At 23.5% G+C, this 21970-nt stretch overlaps 6 protein-coding genes across 6 annotated transcripts; 3 read left to right on the top strand and 3 right to left on the bottom strand.

The window, feature by feature from the left end:
* Positions 1–1975: 1975 nt before the first annotated feature.
* On the top strand, positions 1976–3487 carry PCHAS_1455700 (protein kinase 2, putative; the record flags this gene model as incomplete). The annotated part of the gene is made up of 1 exon (XM_739578.1): positions 1976–3487. One exon carries the CDS (start codon positions 1976–1978, stop codon positions 3485–3487), a length of 1512 nt encoding a protein of 503 aa, XP_744671.1.
* A 1467-nt stretch (positions 3488–4954) lies between these two features.
* Positions 4955–7162, bottom strand: PCHAS_1455600 (acyl-CoA synthetase, putative; the record flags this gene model as incomplete). Its single annotated transcript, XM_729866.2, has 1 exon — positions 4955–7162. The coding sequence occupies one exon, from the start codon at positions 7160–7162 to the stop codon at positions 4955–4957; it is 2208 nt and encodes a 735-aa protein (XP_734959.2).
* A 1894-nt stretch (positions 7163–9056) lies between these two features.
* On the bottom strand, positions 9057–11116 carry PCHAS_1455500 (BTB/POZ domain-containing protein, putative; the record flags this gene model as incomplete). Its single annotated transcript, XM_016799811.1, has 6 exons — positions 9057–9475; positions 9609–10409; positions 10559–10597; positions 10726–10755; positions 10897–10995; positions 11098–11116. The coding sequence occupies 6 exons, from the start codon at positions 11114–11116 to the stop codon at positions 9057–9059; spliced, it is 1407 nt and encodes a 468-aa protein (XP_016655054.1).
* A 2440-nt stretch (positions 11117–13556) lies between these two features.
* On the top strand, positions 13557–15092 carry PCHAS_1455400 (sphingomyelin phosphodiesterase, putative; the record flags this gene model as incomplete). The annotated part of the gene is made up of 1 exon (XM_740004.2): positions 13557–15092. The coding sequence occupies one exon, from the start codon at positions 13557–13559 to the stop codon at positions 15090–15092; it is 1536 nt and encodes a 511-aa protein (XP_745097.2).
* A 495-nt stretch (positions 15093–15587) lies between these two features.
* PCHAS_1455300 (conserved Plasmodium protein, unknown function) lies at positions 15588–19430 on the bottom strand (the record flags this gene model as incomplete). The annotated part of the gene is made up of 3 exons (XM_016799810.1): positions 15588–15696; positions 15816–15886; positions 16017–19430. The coding sequence occupies 3 exons, from the start codon at positions 19428–19430 to the stop codon at positions 15588–15590; spliced, it is 3594 nt and encodes a 1197-aa protein (XP_016655053.1).
* Positions 19431–20556: 1126 nt separating this feature from the next.
* Positions 20557–21753, top strand: PCHAS_1455200 (conserved protein, unknown function; the record flags this gene model as incomplete). The annotated part of the gene is made up of 5 exons (XM_016799809.1): positions 20557–20824; positions 20903–21049; positions 21190–21360; positions 21486–21604; positions 21703–21753. 5 exons carry the CDS (start codon positions 20557–20559, stop codon positions 21751–21753), a joined length of 756 nt encoding a protein of 251 aa, XP_016655052.1.
* Between the last annotated feature and the right edge of the window lie 217 nt (positions 21754–21970).

Raw genomic sequence — 21970 nt, 5'->3', positions numbered from 1 at the left:
CCTTCCAAGAAAAAAAGAGTTAGCTATTATGTGTGTATATTTTATTTTCAATATAAATTAATTTTTTAATTTTTGGTTCCTGTGCAATATAGTATAGTAAATTTTTTTTTGTAGAATTTTGTATAATAAAAAAGGGAAAAAAACACATAATATATTTATTAATATTCGCTTTTTTTTTTTGCACTTGAATTTTTAAAACGTTAAAATTTTTATTTCACCTTTTGTGGAAAAGTTAACTATCGCGTTTTACTTTCTCCTACAATGGGACAATTTTTTTTTACACCCTCCAATTAATATTAAACAACGGTTGAGAATCGTAATAAAAAAAAAAAAAAATTATATTTATAAAAGTTTAATAACTTTGAATGGTACACTGGTATTTAAAATTTCCCCGTAACTTAAAAATTTTATTAATTATAATTATTTTAAATTTAATTACATAGGAAACAACTGAATCAGAGGGAAACAATCTATAAATAAAAATTTATGAAAAAATATACATATATTTTTTTTTTCACTTATTTGTGTTCATATATAATTAAATGTTTATTTCTAATGTGAAAGTTGGAAAAGATGTGTTTTTTTTTATGATGAGTAACAGCTTTAAAAAATATTAGAAAATTATTACTCCCCTTTTGGTGTATTTTTTTCGTTCACATTATGTGTTATATATAATTAAATTTATTTTTAAGGGCCTTAGTTGTTTATTAATTTTAAATTATATAATTAAATTTTGTAATAAATACATAATTTACCCCTTTTTTCTTTTTTTTTTAATTTACACATTATATTATATACTATATTTTTTATGCTTATATATTTTATTACTTTTTATATTCGATTATTTAATACTTTTTAAAAAAATGCCTATAATATTTTAATTAATTTTATTTTTTCTTTTTTTTTTATAAGATTTCTTTCTTTTTAATTAATAACTCTATTTGCGCTTTTGCATAAAAAAACAACAACCTACTAATTTATACTTTTTAAGGTTCACCATTTATTTCCGTAATATATTTATTTGTGATTTTAGATAGCAATTTGCATAAACAACTTTATCATGTTTATTAAGCTACCCATATTTTTCCATAAATATTATATATATTAATAATTTTTGTCATTACATAGATTAATAAACCATACATAAATCTACATATATACATACTTAGACATGTGCATTTTCATGTATAGTTGTATATATTAATGCTTATAGATTCCCAATATGAGAGTAGTGTAACTAATTTTGTTTTGGAAGATAGCACAACTATAGTTCATCATTAAACTTAGAGAGATCAACAAGCATAGATATATGAAAAAATGAATAATATCCAATATAATGTAAATTGACTGTTGTGAGAGTGAACAATGATAGAATTACATATTAAACGCCCCAGAGGAATATATATATATATCCATACTTTCTTTTTTGTCTTTTCATTTTTTTTGTCAATTTTTAATCTTCATTACTATTTCATTAACATTTAGAAACAGAACTTTGTTCTGCTATTGTTTTTTTGTTTTTTTTTGTTGTTTTCGTTTTTTTTCGTATTTAATTATATAAAGTACACATTTTGTGTATATATATTGTCAACATTTATGCTACTTAAAAAATGCACTTATGTTTGTGATGTTTTTTTATTAATTCATATGTGCATATATATATGAATGATTGTGTACTAATAACAATCTCACCGTTGTGTGTGTTAAATTTGCATAATTTACATTATTTTTTATTTTATTAATAATATACTATATATACAGGAATAAATGTCTTTATATGGGGATAAAGATATACAGAAGTGCTCAAATATTTATACTAGTATAGTGTATATTGCTATAGACCTTTTTATATTTGTTTCATTTTTGTGTATGTTTCCATTTGTTTGAAAATTTATATAAATTTATTATATTTTATTTGCATCTTTTAAAGCTATATATATATAAATATATATATGTATATATTTTGTAATTTAAAATGGAGAAAAAATATCATAAATTATTTAAAGGGAAGAGAGTCGAATTTCCTTTAGCAACAGGTGCAGCAACTTATGTTTCTTTAACATATGATGAAAAGAAGAACCCATATTTGTTATGCTGGTCTTATATGCACCAAGAGGAACCCGAATTCACAGTACCACTAAAAGGATGTAGAATAATTAATAACATAACTGAAATTGGATCATGCATTCATATAATAACAGCAAATGAAGAATATCAATTTCAATGTAGAAGTAAGGAAGAATTTAATGAAATGAGTCATTTTTTTAATATGCTTGATTTTCCTATTTTAGGATTTAAGAATGTTTATGTTTTAAATAAAAAAATAGGGAAAGGAAGCTTTTCCAATGTTTATATTGGAACAAATATATTATATGGTAATAGAGTAGTAGTAAAAGAAGTCGATAAATCAAAAGTGAAAGAATCTAATGTTTATACAGAAATAGAAGTATTAAGAAAAATTATGCATAAATATATAATAAAATTAATATCAGCATATGAACAAGAAGGATATGTGTATCTTGTTTTAGAATATTTAAAGGGTGGTGAATTATTTGAGTATATAAATAATAATGGTCCATACTCCGAACAGTTAGCAAAAAAAGCAATGAAAAGAGTTTTAATAGCTTTAGAAGCATTACATTCAAATGGTGTAGTACATAGAGATTTAAAAATGGAAAATTTAATGCTTGAAAATGTGAACGATCCAAGTTCATTAAAAATAATAGATTTTGGGTTAGCGTCTTTTTTAAATAGTCCATCAATGAGTATGAGATGTGGATCACCAGGTTATGTTGCTCCTGAAATTTTAAGATATTCTTCATATGGAACTAAAGTTGATATTTTTAGTTTAGGTGTTATATTGTATAATATACTTTGTGGATACCCACCATTTAGAGGTAATAATGTAAAAGAAATTTTTAAAAAAAACATGAGATGCCATATTAGTTTTAATACTAAACATTGGTTAACAAAATCCGAAAACGTTAAAGAAATTATATTATGGATGTGTAGTAAAAATCCAGACGATAGATGCACAGCTATACAAGCATTAGGACACCCATGGTTTTTACCTAAACTTACTGACATGCACATGGCATCTAATATGAACGAATTAGCAAATAAAGACATGATTATGCAAAAAACAACTGAATATGATATGTGCAAAAAATGTAAACATTATCCTATTGAAAATAATGAAAAAGGAAACAATAATAATGATATAATACAAAATAATAAAAACAGTATTAATGATTATAAAAAATACCATGATACTATGCTCAAAATTGATGAAAAATATTCAGAAAATATAATAAAAGCGAAACCTAGTATTGACTCTATTTCTTTAAATAAAAAAAAATATGATATGCATTATATTACAAATTCAAATGAATATGAAACCGTAGTTTTACATGGTGGCTATACTTCTCCAAATTATGGTCCATCATCAACTGCACATAATAGTTTGAAAAAAAAAATAATGAACTAATATCTTATATTTTTTATCCGTTTTCAATCGCAGTATAAGATGGGATCAATTTGTGGAAGCTGAAAAAAGCGAATAGGAACATGTCGTGATAATAAGGAAAAAACATATAGCACGAAAAATGTTTAAATTGATGAGATGGTGTATTTGATGCTTATAATTGAATAAATCTAAATAATATATTTCATAAAATATTTTTGAAGATCGAGAATTTTATTTCAATCTTTTCAACTTTTGAATGTGTGCACATATATATGAATGACAATTTGGTGAAATATAAATATATATGTGGAATTAATTTTTACAATTTATATAATTAGCATTTTTTTTTATTTTTTTTTTTATTTTCACTTTTTTTTTTTTCATAATTGCATCATATAATTAAAATAAATTATGTCTTTCTATCCATTTTCCCAAATTTTGGATATAAAATTTGTATGTTCTTCATTTTTAATCAATTCAAAAAATAAACTAATTCAACTTATATACATTGATGCATTCTTTTGTGAACAATTAAAAATTATCTCATGTTTGGATATGATGGTTATCAATATAGGTTATATATTCTTTCTATATATTATAAAAAAGTTGTATAATTAAAAATTATTAATTTAAATGGTTTCTATAAATAGGTACCACATTTTTGTGCGCACGCAGTTTATCATACCTTGGTGCAGTACCTAATAATAACACCAAAATCCGAATAAAGAATAAAATGGGCAAGCAGAAAATGCAAGAACAATGAAAGCATTACTAAATTGTATTTTATAATTTGAGTTGAGTTCAATATAGCCACCTCTTTTTCTACTTTTCAGTATGCATTTTTTGATCTGAATAAGGCTTATATATAAAAATAAAGTTTTTTTATTTAAATTTTTAGAATTTTTTAGTCTCTTTTTCTGCGTATTATACTTATGATTATTTTCATCGCGAGTAGGTATACTATTCATTAAACTGTTTTTGCATATTTTATCTTTCCTTCCAATCTATATAAACTATATTTGCAAAATCTATATGTATAAATAAGGAAGTATGGGTGGATAATCTTCCTGTTCTTAAACAGTCGTATTTTTACGGTAGTTTATGAAAATAGGCAATGATTTTTTATTTGAAAAGGCAATGCAATTATTTATAGAAAAACAAAAATAGGGATAAACGTTACAACAATTGAAAACGAGTATATACCCAAATATTAGGCAAAAAATTGTATATGTGTTATTTAGATTAAAATGTTTATATTTTTTTTTATTTTGGAATTTCACTATATTTCAAGTTGGAAATTCACATATTTAGAATTCCCTTACAGTCATCATGTACTTTTTGCACATTTCTCAAAAAGCATGAGATAAAAAAAAAATTAAAAAACAATAAAACAAATCAATAAATATATTAAGCAAAGTAATGAATATATTTTTTTTATAAAAAAAGTTGAAAAAATCCAATAAACTTAAGAAGAAGAAAAAAAAGTTTTTATTGTGTTCTGGAGGCATATAATTCATCGATAATAGTCTTGTAAGATTCTAAGATGACATTTCTAACAATTTTATGTGTGGGGGTTAGTTGTTTATTTTCAACCGAAAATGGAATATGAGTTAGATGGAGCAAACGTATTTTTTCGATTCCATTAAGTTTATAAGTTTTAGATGCAGACATAATTTCATCACTAATCAATTTTTTAATAGTTTCATTTTTTAATAATTCCTCATAAGGTAAATCAATATTATGTTTTTTTGCATATTCACTAACAAAAACTTCACTAGGAACTATAATAGAAACCAATTCATTTTCATGGCTATATCCATGTACAAATATATTTTCAATATATATACTATTTGAATAAATATTTTCTAATTTTTCAGGTTCTATATATTCACCTTGTGCTAATTTAAATATATTTTTTGCTCTATCAATAATTTTTATATATTTATTATTTTCATTAACTTCTACTATATCACCAGTTAGAAAAAAACCATCTGCATCAAATGAACTTTTTGTTAATTCTTCATCTCGAAAATATCCTGCCATGACACAGGTACCCTTTACACATAATTCACCTCTATTTGGATATTCTTTGGGATCATATTTCATATTTGGTACTTTAATAACTTTTAGTATAGTATTTGAAAACATCCCTCCAATAGTTCCTTTGATACTATCATTTCTGTGTTGCACAAATCCGACACCAACTTCGGTCATTCCCCATCCTTCTGAAATAGGGGTAGAAAGAAGCATCTGTATATCTATTAATTTATTTTGATCCATAGATGATGAACCCATAACTTGTATTCTTAAACGTCCACCAAGTCTATTTCTTATTGGTTTTAATATTAAATCCCAAAATCCATGACTCCATTTCTTTGGATTTTTAGCATAACATTTTCTTTTAGATTTTAAAGCGAGTTTTACTAATAATTGAGATATTATATTTTTATTTTTTAAATTTCCCATAATATTATCATGAATTTTTTGTAATATTCTTGGAACAGTAATTAAAAAAGTTGGTTTTAATGCATTTATATCATTAGCTATATCTTTTATATTTCCAGAAAAATATCCAATTTTAGCCCCAAAAAATGGCAAAGCAAATTCAATTAATCTTTCATATACATGAGCTAGTGGTAAATAACTAAGTGTTACTTCATATTTTATTATTCCTAATCTATTACCATCTAATAAATATGATTGAGCAAAAGCAATAAAACTATAATGAGTTATCATGGCCCCTTTGGGATTGCCTGATGTTCCAGATGTAAAAATTATTGTACATATATCTGTTGGTTTGGGTTTATTATTTTTTAGAGTTTCTCTCATATTTTCTAAGCTTTCATCATTTGTATTAGCAGTAGTAGTGTTCCCCGTTTTGTCACCTTCTGAATTAGAAAGTGGGTGAACGATTTGAGGAATGATATTTTTATTTTTATATTGATCAATTAATTTTTTATAAAAATATATTTTATATCCAGCCTTAATTGCTTTTTTCTTTATATCATCTTTTAAATTACTATCATTATATACAATTAATATATTTAAATCTGGTAGTTCTGGTTTTAAACTTATTAATGATTCCAATTTTTCTGCTTCGACACAACAGACTTTCATTTCTGTTTTTTGAATAATTGATTTAACTGAATTTATACCTATAGTATCATAAATAGGAACTGTTACAAAATTTATGGCGGCACATGCTATATCAGTCATATACCATTCAGGTCTATTTTTTGACCATATACCCATAATTTTTAAGCTATCATATTTTCCATTGTCGGTAAATGTATTGGGTTCAATATTTTCAAATTGATATAAAGCTGATGCAAAAATTTCGATTTCATTTTTTACTTCTCCATATGTTTTAAATACATATTCTCCTAATATGGTTTCATCCCCTTTTATTTCTTTTTTTCGTTCTCCTAAGAATTCACAATTTGTATAATATTTTGAGCAGAATGCAAATATGTCATATCTTGTATTAAAGTCTGTGCCAAGAAATTTATTGCCTTTCTCGAAATGTGCATATGTTTCATAATTACATGCCCTATATATGTTACTCGAATTTTTTTTTGCAGTGCCTTTTATTTCTTCAAAGTATTTAAAGTCTCCATTGTCATTATAATTTATTTCAGTAATATTTTCATTTTCTAAAAATTCATATAAGGTTTTTTTTAAACTCTCTGCATCCATTTCTTCATAAATTTGGTACCAAACAAAAGATGTATATTATTTATATATGTATGCACATGTATATCATAGGATTATGGAGGGGTATCCACTTTTTATTTTCCTTTCTTAAGATTGGTTTTAGTTGCGTTGTAAAAAATAAGCGAAACGAAGCTAGTGAAGGGATATCGAAGAGGAAAATAAAATACGGATAATTTTTTCATAAAAGTAACCATAAATAATTTCGATAAATATACATATATTTAATAAAATGTTTTACACTTCAATAAAATACAAAATTAAATATATATATATTCCAAGAAATGGTATGCTAACAAAATGCTTATCACATTGTTACACAAATTTGTTTCTAAAAATCTGCAAATTTAGTTATTTATATATGGAAATATAATAATATATATATACCATAATTTATAATAAATTTGATGATTGCGGTATAACATATATTTTATCATTACTTTGCAATTTTTAAATATTTAAAAATCGATATTATTGTAAAACAAAAATATATGTAATGCATATGAAAGCATATATTATATTATATATATACATATGAGTATACAGAGGAACAATTATAAATAATACGAAAAAAACAATTAAATTGCTCAAAATATAAAAAATTATTACATAAAATCTTTATGTTTAGCCATAATATTTATTTTTATTTAAATAACAAATTTTAGGATAAATACCATTATTTATTTACACTATTTTTTATGTTTATTTTTAGGTAATTATTTTTTTTTTTTTTGAAATCAAGCATAAACACTTTTTAAAAATTTTATTATATAATTTGTGTGAATATAAATATGTTCATATATATAGTAGTAGTATATATATTTATTATTATATATATGTAGTATTGTATACATTGCTAAGTAGGTATACATACTTATGCATATTTATTTTTTATTAATGCGTAGTTACATTATATTTGTATGCTTTATATCATACTGTTTTATTTAAAAAGGAATATCAGCACATTTTTAATTTATTTATATAGGGAAATGCAAAATCTTTATATTTATGTAAGTTTATATGTATAGTTATTACTGTGCATACATTTTAAATGATTTCGCGATATTATAATTAAACTATTGGCAAAAAATAAATAAGTAAAATAATTTTTATTTAGTTTTACAAAATACTAACAACTGTTATCTTTTATGGCACATTATTCTTTTCAATTTTTATCATTTTGTCAAAAAAAAAATCAAATATATTTGTATTTCATAAATATTTAACAATTTTCCATTTCAACTTTGTTGCTAGCAACTTATAAACACAAATATGCTTATTACACAATATGCCATATTTATGTTTGAGACTTTCCCTAAGCAATTACTTTCACACTTGGCTATACAATACACTAACATCAATTTTTTAAATAGATATTGCTAGAACACACACATATATATGCAAAGTTTCCAAAAGGCTCCATGTTCTGTTCTTTTTTAAATAAAGCAAAATAATAAATTATCAGGATTGTATACTATACTTAATTCATCAAACAAGGTGAACGGCTTATTATGAATATACATTTTTTGTAAATCGGAGTTTTTATTAAGGTTTTTAATTATATTTATAAAATAAACTATTAATATGGCACATTGACATATGGATGCATGTATACAAAGCATATATCCACAACAAGTTAATTCATTAATTTATCTTTGACTATATATATGAATATAAAATAAATTATTTTTTCAAAAAAAGTAAAACATAAAAGAAGAGTTTTAAAAATAAAACTCACAACTAACAAATCAAAAAAAGTGTAATAAGGGAAAATGTGCAAAAAAATATCTGCATATCATGTTTTAACAAAATTTTAAAAGTGTACATATAAATATATTTTAATTTCTTAAAAAAAATATTATGTACACAAACATTTATATTAAAAGTCTACAGTGGTACTAAAAATCTGTTCTCCTAAATTTATGTTAGGCATGATAGGATAATTGGAAGTTTCTTCAACATCATCAATTTCTGGATATACCATAATAGGATTCCTGGCATTACTTTTCATATTATTATATTCATAATTGTTATAATTATATGTAGATTTTTTATTACGCACACCATTTATATAATTTGGAAAATTATTATGTTCATCTTCACATCCATATTCTTCATAATCCCGATATCGTATATAATCATTATTTTCTATATAATTATTATAATTCAATTCATTAACTTTATTGTTAATAGAATTTACGTTTCTTAATCTACTTATGTTCTTAGGGCTACTATTTGTGTCCTTTTCAGCTTTGGAATTTTTTATGCTTCCAAATTGGTCACCATCGCTCCAAGTCTCTGTATAAAAAGGTGTGAAAAAATTAATAATATATCATTTTTTTCTTTATTTTATTAATTCAAAATAACAAAGAGACAAGCAATTGTCACATATTTTAAATGAATCACAAAAGGGTATATAATATATATTTACCGCTATTATTGTAAAAAATTATGTCATTATCCCCTGAAAAGGAAACGTATTTATGACTAATCGTTTTTTCATTATAATATTCTGAATTTGCATGAGTATCTTTTTCATTTTTTTCTAAAGAATTTGTATCGCTAAGATGACTATCCATTTTATTAACACCATTTTTTAAATTCCCATTCACCATATCTTTTTGTACTTTTCTTTCTTTTTTGTTTGAAAATTTAAAATTTGGGGACTCACTTTTTGTGTAAATATTGGGAATTTTTTCCTGACTGTTCATATATTTTTCGGAATTTATATCTGTATCATAATGGCTTTCTTTGTATGCATTGGTTTTCTTTTTTTCTTTTTCATTTGTGGATTCATTTTTTTGGTAGTGTGTAGAATCATTGTTATCGTGTCTGGCAAAACCATTTTCGGTGTCTTTATTCACATAATTTATTTCGTTAATAATATTGGAATTATTTAAAAGGCTTATATAAGTTTTTTTTTTTTTTTTTTTTAAATTAAAATATTTTAGTTCACTATAATTAGAAATAATGCCTGACAATTTTACCAATTTGTTTGTTTCCTCTTTTCTATTTTTTTCTATTGTATTTATAATTCTTTTAAAAATATTTTTATTTACACTATTATTCATATTTGAATGTAATAAATTAATTTTTTTTTTTATTATTTTCATTAAAGAAAATAATTTAAAATAAATAGCTTCGATTAAAATCCTAGTTAGGACAGTGATGTCATTTTCGCATATTAAAACTCCATCTCTTAGAAAGTCAAGGATGTACTCAAATCGGTTACCTACAAAACCAATGGATAGCGAAATAAAATAGTTAGATACACACCAGCATATATAGTTAAAACGTATACAGCTTTATAGCACATGTTGACAATTCAGCACATTCTGTTCATATAAAAAAATATCTATAATATGATGCATCTATTCAAACCGTTTCGATCGATGAATATTTCCCTCTTCTTATAATCATCTATAAAGTAAAATAAAAAAAAATAATAGCATGTTTCAATTTTATGCCAATAAAATGTGATTATATTAGTGGGCACTGATAAGTATTATAATGGGATAGGGGAATTCACTTATGTTATTTATATTTACTTGATAAATCGGATATATTATTCAATTTTTCTAAAAAGTTACAAAATAATATTATTGTGTGTATAACAAAATTTGTAAAAGATTATTAGTTTACACACAAATGGAACTTTGACATATTTATATAAAAACATATTTTTCAAAGTTTCTTTTTATTTTCATTTGTTTATATACCTTGTACTATTTCATATAAGCGTGAGTTTTTGTATCGAGATATTAAATTAAGAGTGGTCATATAAATTTTCCCTCCTACATTTATACTAATTATATGTTCTGTATAGAAATAAAATATGATAAGTAAATATGAAGCTGTGGGAAGTACATTAAATTAAATAGCTATATGGGTTATTAAAAAATTTCTAAAAGATATTTTACCTTTGTTTAACTTATCCATTATTTTATTAAATTTTGTTCGTAATTTAGAAAAAGGGGAAGTGGTCGATATTATATGTGTATATGCAAATCCATATATATATATGTGGATATTCTATAGCTACACATAAGTATAGCTATTAATTTATTTATGAGTTAATTACTATTATTAACTGTTCATAAATTTTCACACAAGTTTGGCCGTTAGTTTATTTGAAAATATATACATGCATGTGCCTATGTATTAAATTTTTAATGTGTATATGAATGAAATTAATCATATAATTTAGTTTGATAAGCATTCATAAATTCTCACATCAAAAATAGTTAGGATATATATAGAGAAAGAGAAAGAGAAAGAGAAAGGGAACATGAAAGTACAAATGTATGCATTTATGGGGTCATGCTTATATTAATACATTTGTATATATATATAAAACAATAAGGTAGAGGGTAGGAAGAATAAAATATGTAAAAGTTGAACAAAATGATTAATATAGTGAAATATATACTTTTGTATTTTGATATTTTTAATATTATATATTTTTTTTGTGCCTTCACACATTATATAATTTTTTTATCAAAGTGTATATCGTAACTTTTAAAGATTAAGAAGTAATATGTATGTGCTTATATTTTATATAACTATTTAATGTTTGAATTTTGTATGTATATAAAAATCGAAAAGAATGGTAAGATATTCTATAAATGTTTCTATGAATATTTAAATATGTAAATTAAGAATTATTTCATTTTAATCATTATTATATATATTAAAAATGTTTTAAACGCTCTTAAACAGTTATTTATTTTTCCATATAATTGCAAAGAATAAATTTCATTTGCAAATAGTAATAACGATAAAAAAAAAATTAACCGACAAATAGTATTAGTGTGCTCCATATACTTTTACTATGTGCAAAGGACATATTATATATTCATAATAATACATATAAATAATTTAATATAATTTTATTATTAATTTTTTAAAGATATTTCACTATTGTTTAAAATATGATAGAAAAAATAAGAAGACAGTAAATTACTAAGATAAATATCCATAAGTATGGAAATAAAATAATTAAGATCAAAATTTTTTATTTAAAAAATTGATTTTATATTATTTAAATATGTCATTAAGGTTACATTATGATCACACATAATTAACAGCATCATGTGATGTGTATATAAGGACATTTGTTTTAGTTCAATAATTTGGAATCCTGTTTTTTTACTAGTATAAAATTGAATTGTGATTAATAATTTTCCATTTTAAATGACATTTGTTTTTTGTATATTTTATAAAGCTATATATATATATAATAAAACATAGTTAACTATATACTCAGGTAAAATAGTATACTTGAACAATGCCGTAAACAAAATTCAATGAAATGTGTTTACACTTTAATATTATGAATTATTTACAATATTATTTATTTTGATAAATTGTAAATTATTATTCTATGTTTTACAAATGCACATAATATATATATTAAAAACACACGACCACATGAACTAAACAATGTGCGTAATCTATAAGTGAATATATTGCAAATAGAAAAGGGCGAACGTTAGAAACGTAATTATTTGATAACGTGTTTTTGTGGAAATTATATATTATAAATGTAAATTAATATAAGAGTATAAATAATTTATAAAGTATAAACCATATTAAACCACCTATTTTGTATTATGAATTTTTGTTTTTTCAAAGGTTTTGTAAAAATATAACAAAACATTAGATAATAAGTGATTGTAGAAATTTCTCATAATAAAACAAAAAAAAAATTATTTAGAAAAAATATATATTCATTATTATTATTATAATTTATTATTATATTTTTGAAAGTGCAAATAATAAATGCCGACATAAAAATTATGTGATGTTAATGTAAAATAAAATAAATATAGAGCGTATGTTATAAATTAGAATCACAAATAATTAATAAATAATAAGTATATTACCAAACAAACGAGTGGAAATAAATTAATAATTGGAAATAAATAAAAATTAATAATTTTTAAACCAATAAATAATTTTATGTTTATGATTTATAAACAATTTTTATAGTGGATAAACCCTTTTAACTAATTAACTAATTAATTAATTAATTAATAAATTTGTTAAAAAAAAAATTATTAATTTTATTTAAATAGTATAATAACAACAAATTAAATATGAATGATGATTATTAAATATTTGCTTTATATCGGTTAAAATTCCGAATAATTTTGACTTTATATTTGTTTGTTTGTTTTATTGTTTTTGTTTGATTTTATTGCTTTTAAAGCCTTATTTTTTATATAAATTAAAGTATATAAATATTTGTACCTATAAATAAATATGCATATATCTGTGTATATGTTTATATAAAGGTATATGCATAGATGGATATGCGAGTAGCATATGCTTTACTTCCAACATCCCTTAAACAAAATTAATAACACAGTTGAAAAAAATGGCGTTAGCAACTTCCCCTGATCAGCATTTCACTATTATGTCTTATAACGTACAAATGATACATGTCCCATTAAGTAGGAAAATAAATGTAGGACATAGACAAAAAACATTAGGGAAGTATATATGTGAGCTTGATGATATTTATAATATTGATGTTCTTGCTCTGAATGAAGTTTTTACCAAACAAGCTTATGAAATGCTTACTACCGGCGAAATAAAAAAACGATTTCCTTATCATACTAAAATATTAGGGGATAAAACTAAAAGTAAACTATTGGATGAGGACGATAATGATGATGAAGAGGACTATGATGACGACGAATATTATAATAATGATTTATTCAGTAAAAATATAGAACGGGATATAAAAGAATATGTTTCGAATGATTGTTGTAATGATAATATATATAATGAAAACGAAGAAAACGGACAAGAATGTGGATGCGATGATACTGAGTCACAAAATATTAAAAATGAAATACAAAATAAAAAAAATTGTATAAATTCAAATGGTAAACTTTGTAATGGTACTGAAACTAATGTAAATAACTCTTTACGAGGGGTAAATGGAAATAATATCACACCCTCGGATTCATCAATTAAAAATAATATTAATTCTATAAATAAACTCAATAATGTGAATGCAACAAAAAAAGAAAAAGATGAAATGAATCGAAAAATTGCATCTACTGATAATAAAAATTGTGAATCATGTGAAGAAGAAAATAATGAAACGAATGGCGATAATATGGTATTCTCCCCTTCTCCCCTACTTAATAATGCCAAAGATGCCATAAAAAAAAAAAAAAAAGATGAAAAAAAATACGAGGACCCTCCACCATTTGATTCTATTTCAGGAGGGCCCAAGTTCCGTCATTTTTTAAACGGAGGTATAATAGTTTTATCAAAACATAAAATAACACACAAGCATGCATTAATATTTGAAAATTGTAAATTCCCTGAAATGTTTAGTGCAAAGGGAGCTATATATATAAAAACGAATATAGAAAATCGTTCTGTTAATATAGTAACAACACATTTACACGCCGGAAATAGTAAGGGCGATGAAAAATGTCGACGTAAGCAAATAGATGAATTAAGTAAATGGGTATATCAAGGTCCTCCAAGTGAATTTATTAAAAAAGGGGAGCCATTGTTTTTTGTTGGTGATTTTAATATAAGATATATTAAAGATGACGATTTTTTTAAAGAAATAACATCAAGTAAATATTTAAACTGTACAGTAACAAATAACACACTAGAAACAACTTATGATTCATCTATTAATGATTATTGTGAATATGCTGAAGATGATTTTGATCATAAATACGTTGATACATTAGATTATATTTTAGTTTCTAAAGATTCAAATGTCACAACCGTAATACCACAAACAGCCGTACAACGTGGTTATAAACCTATATCTATATTTCGAACTATTTTATGTTGTATACCATATCAGAGTATAAATATACATCATGCTAGTGACCATTTTCCCATATATGCTACTTTCAAATTACCTGATGAAGATTAGAATTTAGCTATAAGTGTTGTCAATAACAAAATATGAAACAGCATATATTCCTTGGGAAATTTAAAGAATGAAGAACAGTCTTAGAAAGGAAAAGCAAATGCTTATTTTTTTTATGTGTCGAATTAAACGCATAAATAATTAATGTTCATATATTCCGCTGCTTGTATTATTTTTTTTTTTCGTGTTAAACATTTTAAAAATTGTGAATGAAAATACATAATTTTTTTAATAGTTTTAAATAGTCTCCATTTTTTGTTAATCTCCTAAAACTAAGAAATTAAACTTAAAATTAATATTTTTTTTTCATAATAATAATCAAATTTTTTTTAAGAAAAAAGCTTAATAATTTAATGAAAAAAACAAGCAATACATATTACATAAAATTGGAAATATGCACAAATATAAATTTATAAAAAAAAAAAAAAAAAAAGATGTTCTGTCCATTCTTTCTTCATATATAATAACACCAATTCGCTATAATAATTCATTTCCTTCCTAGTTATTATACTGCACTTTTTGATAGTAAAATTCGATAAGTCTAATAATGTATAAAAATTTTAATCCCTCGTAGAATACCGTAGGAGGCTTGACTTTCTTCGTGTTGCTACGAATTTAGAAAAGGAACTCATATGTGTGATGCAATGCAATGGTTGTGGGCATGCACAATGGGCGAAGTAATCAGACCAAGCATAGACAAAAAATAGGAACCTCATTCAAACTTACTTAAAGAAAGATTCGATTAAAAATAGCATGTTCATGATAATGTGGCCTCTATTGTTCGCAGCTTCCATTTCCTAAAAGGTTGAAATAAAGAGAATAAATGAAATAAGTTAAATAAAGAAAAATGGGCTTGACTTGATATATGTTAAGAGTACACTATGCACATTTACTCAATTTTCAACTTCGAAACAGATATAGACTTACGTGATATATGAGTTTCTGCTTCTCTATGTTTGGCATTGGGGAATAAAATATTTCAGGAATATTTTCATCTGAATTTCTTGTTTTGAAAAATGTTCGTAATATGTTTATAAAAACATGAGAAAAATGAACAATTGCTTGGAAGCTACTATTATTTGGATAAGCAAAACTATTAATAAATATATCATATGAAATAGTATTTTTATATTTTAACAAATCCATAAATGCATTTTCATTATTGTCGCTTTTATTTTTTTTTATAACTATAATAAATTTTCCATAGGATGTAAAAAATGGGATAATAAAATAAGATTCTTCAAGTATATAATTAGATAAATGATTTAAAAATTGATCATAGATTTTATTATTCTTTATAATATTATTACATGTTTCTTTTAATTTTAAAAATTCTAAATATTTTACAATTTGAACATTACAACAATATACTGATGGGACTTCTGCTAAATAAGTATAATTATATTCATATTTAAAAAAATATTTTTTTTTATATATTTCTTCATAATTATAATTTAGGCAATTTATAAGCATATTTATACATTCAATATTTGGTACAAAATTTGAATTATATAATGTTTGTATATTATATAAATATGTGTCTTTTATTTTAAATTCTTTAAAAAAAAATTTACAATAATCTGGTATGTCTTTATCATATTCAACATAATATAAAATATTTTCTAACTTATCTTGTAACAATTTTTCATTAAAGATTTCTTTTAAACTACATGATAATATTCTATAATTTTTTAAAGGTATATATGATATGTATTTTTTTTTTTTTTTCCGTCTGTCTTTATAATTACAAATATTTCTTTCCGAATCAGTGTAAAAATTTTTTTTCAAAAAAAAATGATTTATTATATTATTTTCTTTTTTTGCTTTTAATTCATCTTGACTATTTTTACAATTTAACATAATATCAGTTTCATTTTTTAAATACTTTTCAATTCCTGAATTAATAAATATAAAACTATCCATTTCTTTTAATTCCTTTTTTAATTTATTAATATCTTTTACTATGGCAAATAATATAGACAAGAAAATTTTATATGCCCTTTGTAATTTATTACACTTAAAATGGTTTACTTTTTTTTCCCATACTTTTTTATATTTATTATCAAATTTTTTATTTTTTATTAAATCAGATAACTTTTTTATTTTTTTAATAAATTCTATTTTTTCATCATCATGATTTTCTACATTACAATTTGTATTACATTCAAGACTTTTTTTTAATGCTTCCCTATATGCATGTTTATCTATATGTTTTGTTTTATCTCTTAAGAAGTTTAATATTTGTTCATCTTCTTCTTCTTCACTTAGTTTGGTCTCATACTGTTCGTCTCCTTGGTTATTCATTTCTTCGGACTCATCTTCCAATTTCGTCAATCCGGTATCGCTATCCTTAGCATGTATGTCATGATCACTCTCCTGGCCCCCTTCCCCATTTTTGTCACTTTCATCAAATTGGGCGGGTGCATCTTTGTTGGTCTCGTTTGTTTCGTCATTTTTAGCTGCCTCTTCTGCAGCTTCCTCTTTTGCGGCGTCCTCTTCTGCAGCTTCCTCTTTTGCGGCGTCCTCTTTTGCAGCTTCCTCCTTTGCAGCTTCCTCTTTTGCAGCTTCCTCTTTCGCAGCTTCCTCTTTCGCAGCTTCCTCCTTTTCAGCCTCCTCCTTTTTAACTTCCTCCTTTTCAGCTTCTTCATTTGCCCCTAGCTCATTTGGTAGAACATTAGTGGAGCCATTTATTGAATTTTCCTGATTATGAATTATTTCACTATGCATGATGCCGCTATCCTTTTCTTTCGCATCACTTTCGGTGGCATTCTCCACAGTTTCCATCTTCGACGAGTGCATATCAATCTCCATATTAAAAACCTGATCAAATGGATTTTCATCGTTCGCTTTATCTGCTTCGTTTTTTGCTTCTTTCTTACCAAGACCGTCATTTGAACTGATCATAATTTTAGCGTGATTATAAAAACTAAGAATTAATTTTTCTAAAGAGTTTTTTTTTCGTTCTGGTTTAATACTTTCAGCACCTTGCTCAAAGGATGAAATAGCGGTACTATTTTTTTTTTCATCAATTTCGTCAATTTCATGACTACATGTAGATAATTGGCTACCTTTAAATTCTTCTGAATTTTCGAATATCATATTTCCATTTTTTTTTTGTAAATCGATAGAATTATCTGAATTTGAATCCCAACTCTCTTCATCACTATATAATAAAACAGTATCTGCTTTAAAAAATTGGGTATCATTATTCTCTACTTCACTATTTGTATATTCATTTGTTTTTGATATTCCATAAAATAAATTAGGAATTTTATTTAATTCGTTATAAATTTTTTTATTACATTCATTCATAGATAAAAATAAAAATTCTTCATCTGATTTTTTATTTTTCAGTATTTTTAATTGTTTTTTTATTTCTTCTATATTATTAGATTGATTTTGTTTTTTTATTTGTCTTACAAATTTAGTATGCTTTTCTTTTACTTGATTTATAAACATGTTTGAAAACGATTCTGTATCGTTTTGGTTTGTTTCACAAATTAAGACATCATAACAATATTCCACAAATAAAGCGACCTGTTCATATATCAAATTCATTTTGTCATTATTTTGTGAATCGCTTTCTATATCTTCTTTATCTTCTCCAATTTCTTGTTCCTTATCAACAGTATCAGTGGGTGTGTCCGTGTGTGGCACAGCCCTATGACCAATATAATTTAAGACATTAATAATATCAACAAAATAATAATAATTTTTTAAGTTTGCAAAAAATATTGTATTAAATATAAAAAATAATCCATATTTTTCATTAACTAAATTAACAAAAATATTATTTATATTATCTTTTGACAATTTTTTATTTTCATTTATTTTATAGTTTATTATATTATTATTTTGGCAGTTGTTTATTTCAGAATATATATGTTCATTATTTGATGATATAGTCTTTATAACCTTATGTGATTCATTTGTGTTTCCATTTTCTTTTGTTAATTCATTACATAACTGCGGCGATATTATATCTTGAATATTTTCTTTATTATAAAATTCATAAATACATAATAGCGATTTTAATAATGTCATATGATCAAATGTATTTCTATAACTTTTGTTTATAATAATATTTTTTTTATTAACATTTGGAATATTATAAATGTTATTATGTTTTCTTTTATGATTTCCATATTCATTTTCATTGTTTGCTTTAAATAGGATTTGACATAAATTATTAATTTTCTCGTGTAACCATATTTTCCCACTATTGTAACTATCGATGTATATTAATCTGTTTTCTTTATTATGTTTTTTTGTCTCATCAATGTTACATGTTTTATAATTTAGACTGTTTATTTTTTGTTTCTTTATTACAATATTTGCCATTTCGTATCGAATTGTGTATGCAAATGAAAAAAAATAAAGCCACAGTATAAAGTCAAAGAATAGACAAGGAGAAAAATACAAATATTACAAAAATGTGATAAAAGAAAAGTCAATAAAAATAAATAAAAGAATTATGCCAAATGAAATAAGCAAATATTATTTCATTTTTTTTATATGCTGCTTTGCATACATTTAAAATCTGTTTATTTATCCATTTCTTCACAATTATACATAAACATTCATTTGGTCAATGATCAAATATGTTACTAAAAATATATATATATATCAAATAAAGCAAAAAAAAATAAATGAAAAAAATAAGGTGATATTTTGTCTCACTACTAATACCTTTTCATTTTCATAAAATATGCACAAATTTTATAAAAAAATATATACACACACATAGATAAATATTATATATACAAATAATATATGTAAATTAATGTAATACTTTTTACAAATATATAATACTTTAATTGATATTTAAAATAAAAGCAAACAAAATTTATAAGCAACTTTATTACAATTAAATAGCCATTTTGTTTTTATGTATTTTTTTTAATAAATATAATCATATTATAATCTAATATATTTTTATAATACCATATAAATATACGGAATTTTGCTCTTATAAGATTAGAAAATTAAATAAACATATTTTTATTTTATTACACTATTTTTTATATTTTTTTTAATTCAAAATAAAGTCCATATTGTTGTTATATACCCATAAAATTGTGATATTTTTTTTTTTAAAATATTTCACAAATATATGTACACTATTTTAATTAAATTTTTTTACATACATTTTGTTTTCATAAAATAGGAAGGGAAATATTTGATAAATATATAAACATATGTATGCGCAATATTTTATTTATTATATATTTATTATGTCTTATTTTATTTAAGCCTATACACCTCATCATTCGTTTCAAAGACATAAAGTATATGTATATAATTAACGCTTTCTCCTTATCTAATTAAAATTTATATTTATTTTTTTCAAGACAATTTGTATTGTCTTCCTATATTTCAATGTATGTCTACCAACGCTATTCTCAAAACATTACAAAATAAAAGGGTATACAAAAATAATATTGATAATATATTGTAGGTTGAAAAAATGGAATTAAATATAAAAGAAAAAAAAAAACTTTTGGAAAATTTAAAACATCGAATGTTAAGAATTGAAAGGGTTATAGGTGACATTACATTCTATGACAAAAATAGTCAGTTAAAAAAAAGTTCTGAAAAATCTATTGATAATAAAAAAAATAATTTAATAAATGAATTTACCGAATGTTCAAATCAACTTGATGGTTTTGAAAACTCTGATGAATATAAAAATAACTTAGATCAAATCAAATTATCTTTGCAAAATCTATCAATAGGTAAATCGTCCTCCTAATAATACATGCACACTTCATAATATTTTCATTACATATCGATTTACTTTACAATTTTATCAGATCTTTGTGACGAAAAAAAGAAGGATGAACTAATCGAAATTGTCAAAAAACATAAACATAATAATAGTATTTCAGTTCATATATGTATCATCAAATTAATACTTGAACAGATATCAAAAGATTTTCTGCACGATGTTTATAGCCAATGTAAGATTGTAAAACAATTGCTGATACATAAAACGTTTTTGATTCTTTTGTTTTAGACTATATTAAAAAATGCAAAAAAACAATTACAGCACTGTTAAGGCCTATTCATGCATTAACACACTTATATCCATATTTTTTAGATAAAGAATTTTATATCTACATTCATAGCAGTAGTATCTTAGATGTATATAGTGCATTTGAATATAAGAGAAATATTATATTGTCTCATATAAATTTTATGAAATGCTATAGCTCTCAAATCAAGCAAGCAATCGAATTAAAGGATTACATAAATAGCCAGAAAATATCAGGTTACCTCATCGAATAAATAAGCGCAAATAATTATTTCCATACAATAATTTTGTGTGCTGACTTTTATAATTGTCTGCTCCACTGATGCGATGTTTTATCTGGTTATTTTTCCCAAAATTTGCAGAAACGGACTCATATATGAACCGACTGAACGAGATAGAAGCAAAAAGCAGAGCTTTGTTTTCAAAAATCTCGGCGATTAATGCTTCCCTAGAAAATGTCACATATAAATATGCCTTAATAGTATGAAAAATAAAAACAAGAACGATTAAAGGCATGTACCTATATTTTTCCATAAGTATATATATGCATTTATTTTGCACATGATTACTTATTTGCAGACAAAGATTTTTTCCTTAATCCTTTCGAAGCGTATATCCAATATATCTTAATTAAAAACAAATACAAAAATAATTAAAATAAAAAAAGTTCAAAATAAAAGTTTAAAAAAAAATATATATCCCTTATTATATGGGGAATAAATAAATAAATTTTCATTTTAGTATCATAAGCATGTAAAGCTGGTTGTTTGCGTGTGGCAACGGCTGTGCAATGTTGTAGGCACTGCTTACTTATTCGTTTGGTTATTTTTTTCCGTTTGTTTTTTCC

This window comes from Plasmodium chabaudi, assembly GCF_900002335.3.
Source record: "Plasmodium chabaudi chabaudi strain AS genome assembly, chromosome: 14".
In the NCBI taxonomy this organism is placed as follows: Eukaryota; Apicomplexa; class Aconoidasida; order Haemosporida; family Plasmodiidae; genus Plasmodium; species Plasmodium chabaudi.
Note: the sequence above shows the minus strand (reverse complement) of the source record. Positions and strands in the feature narration are given on the sequence as shown.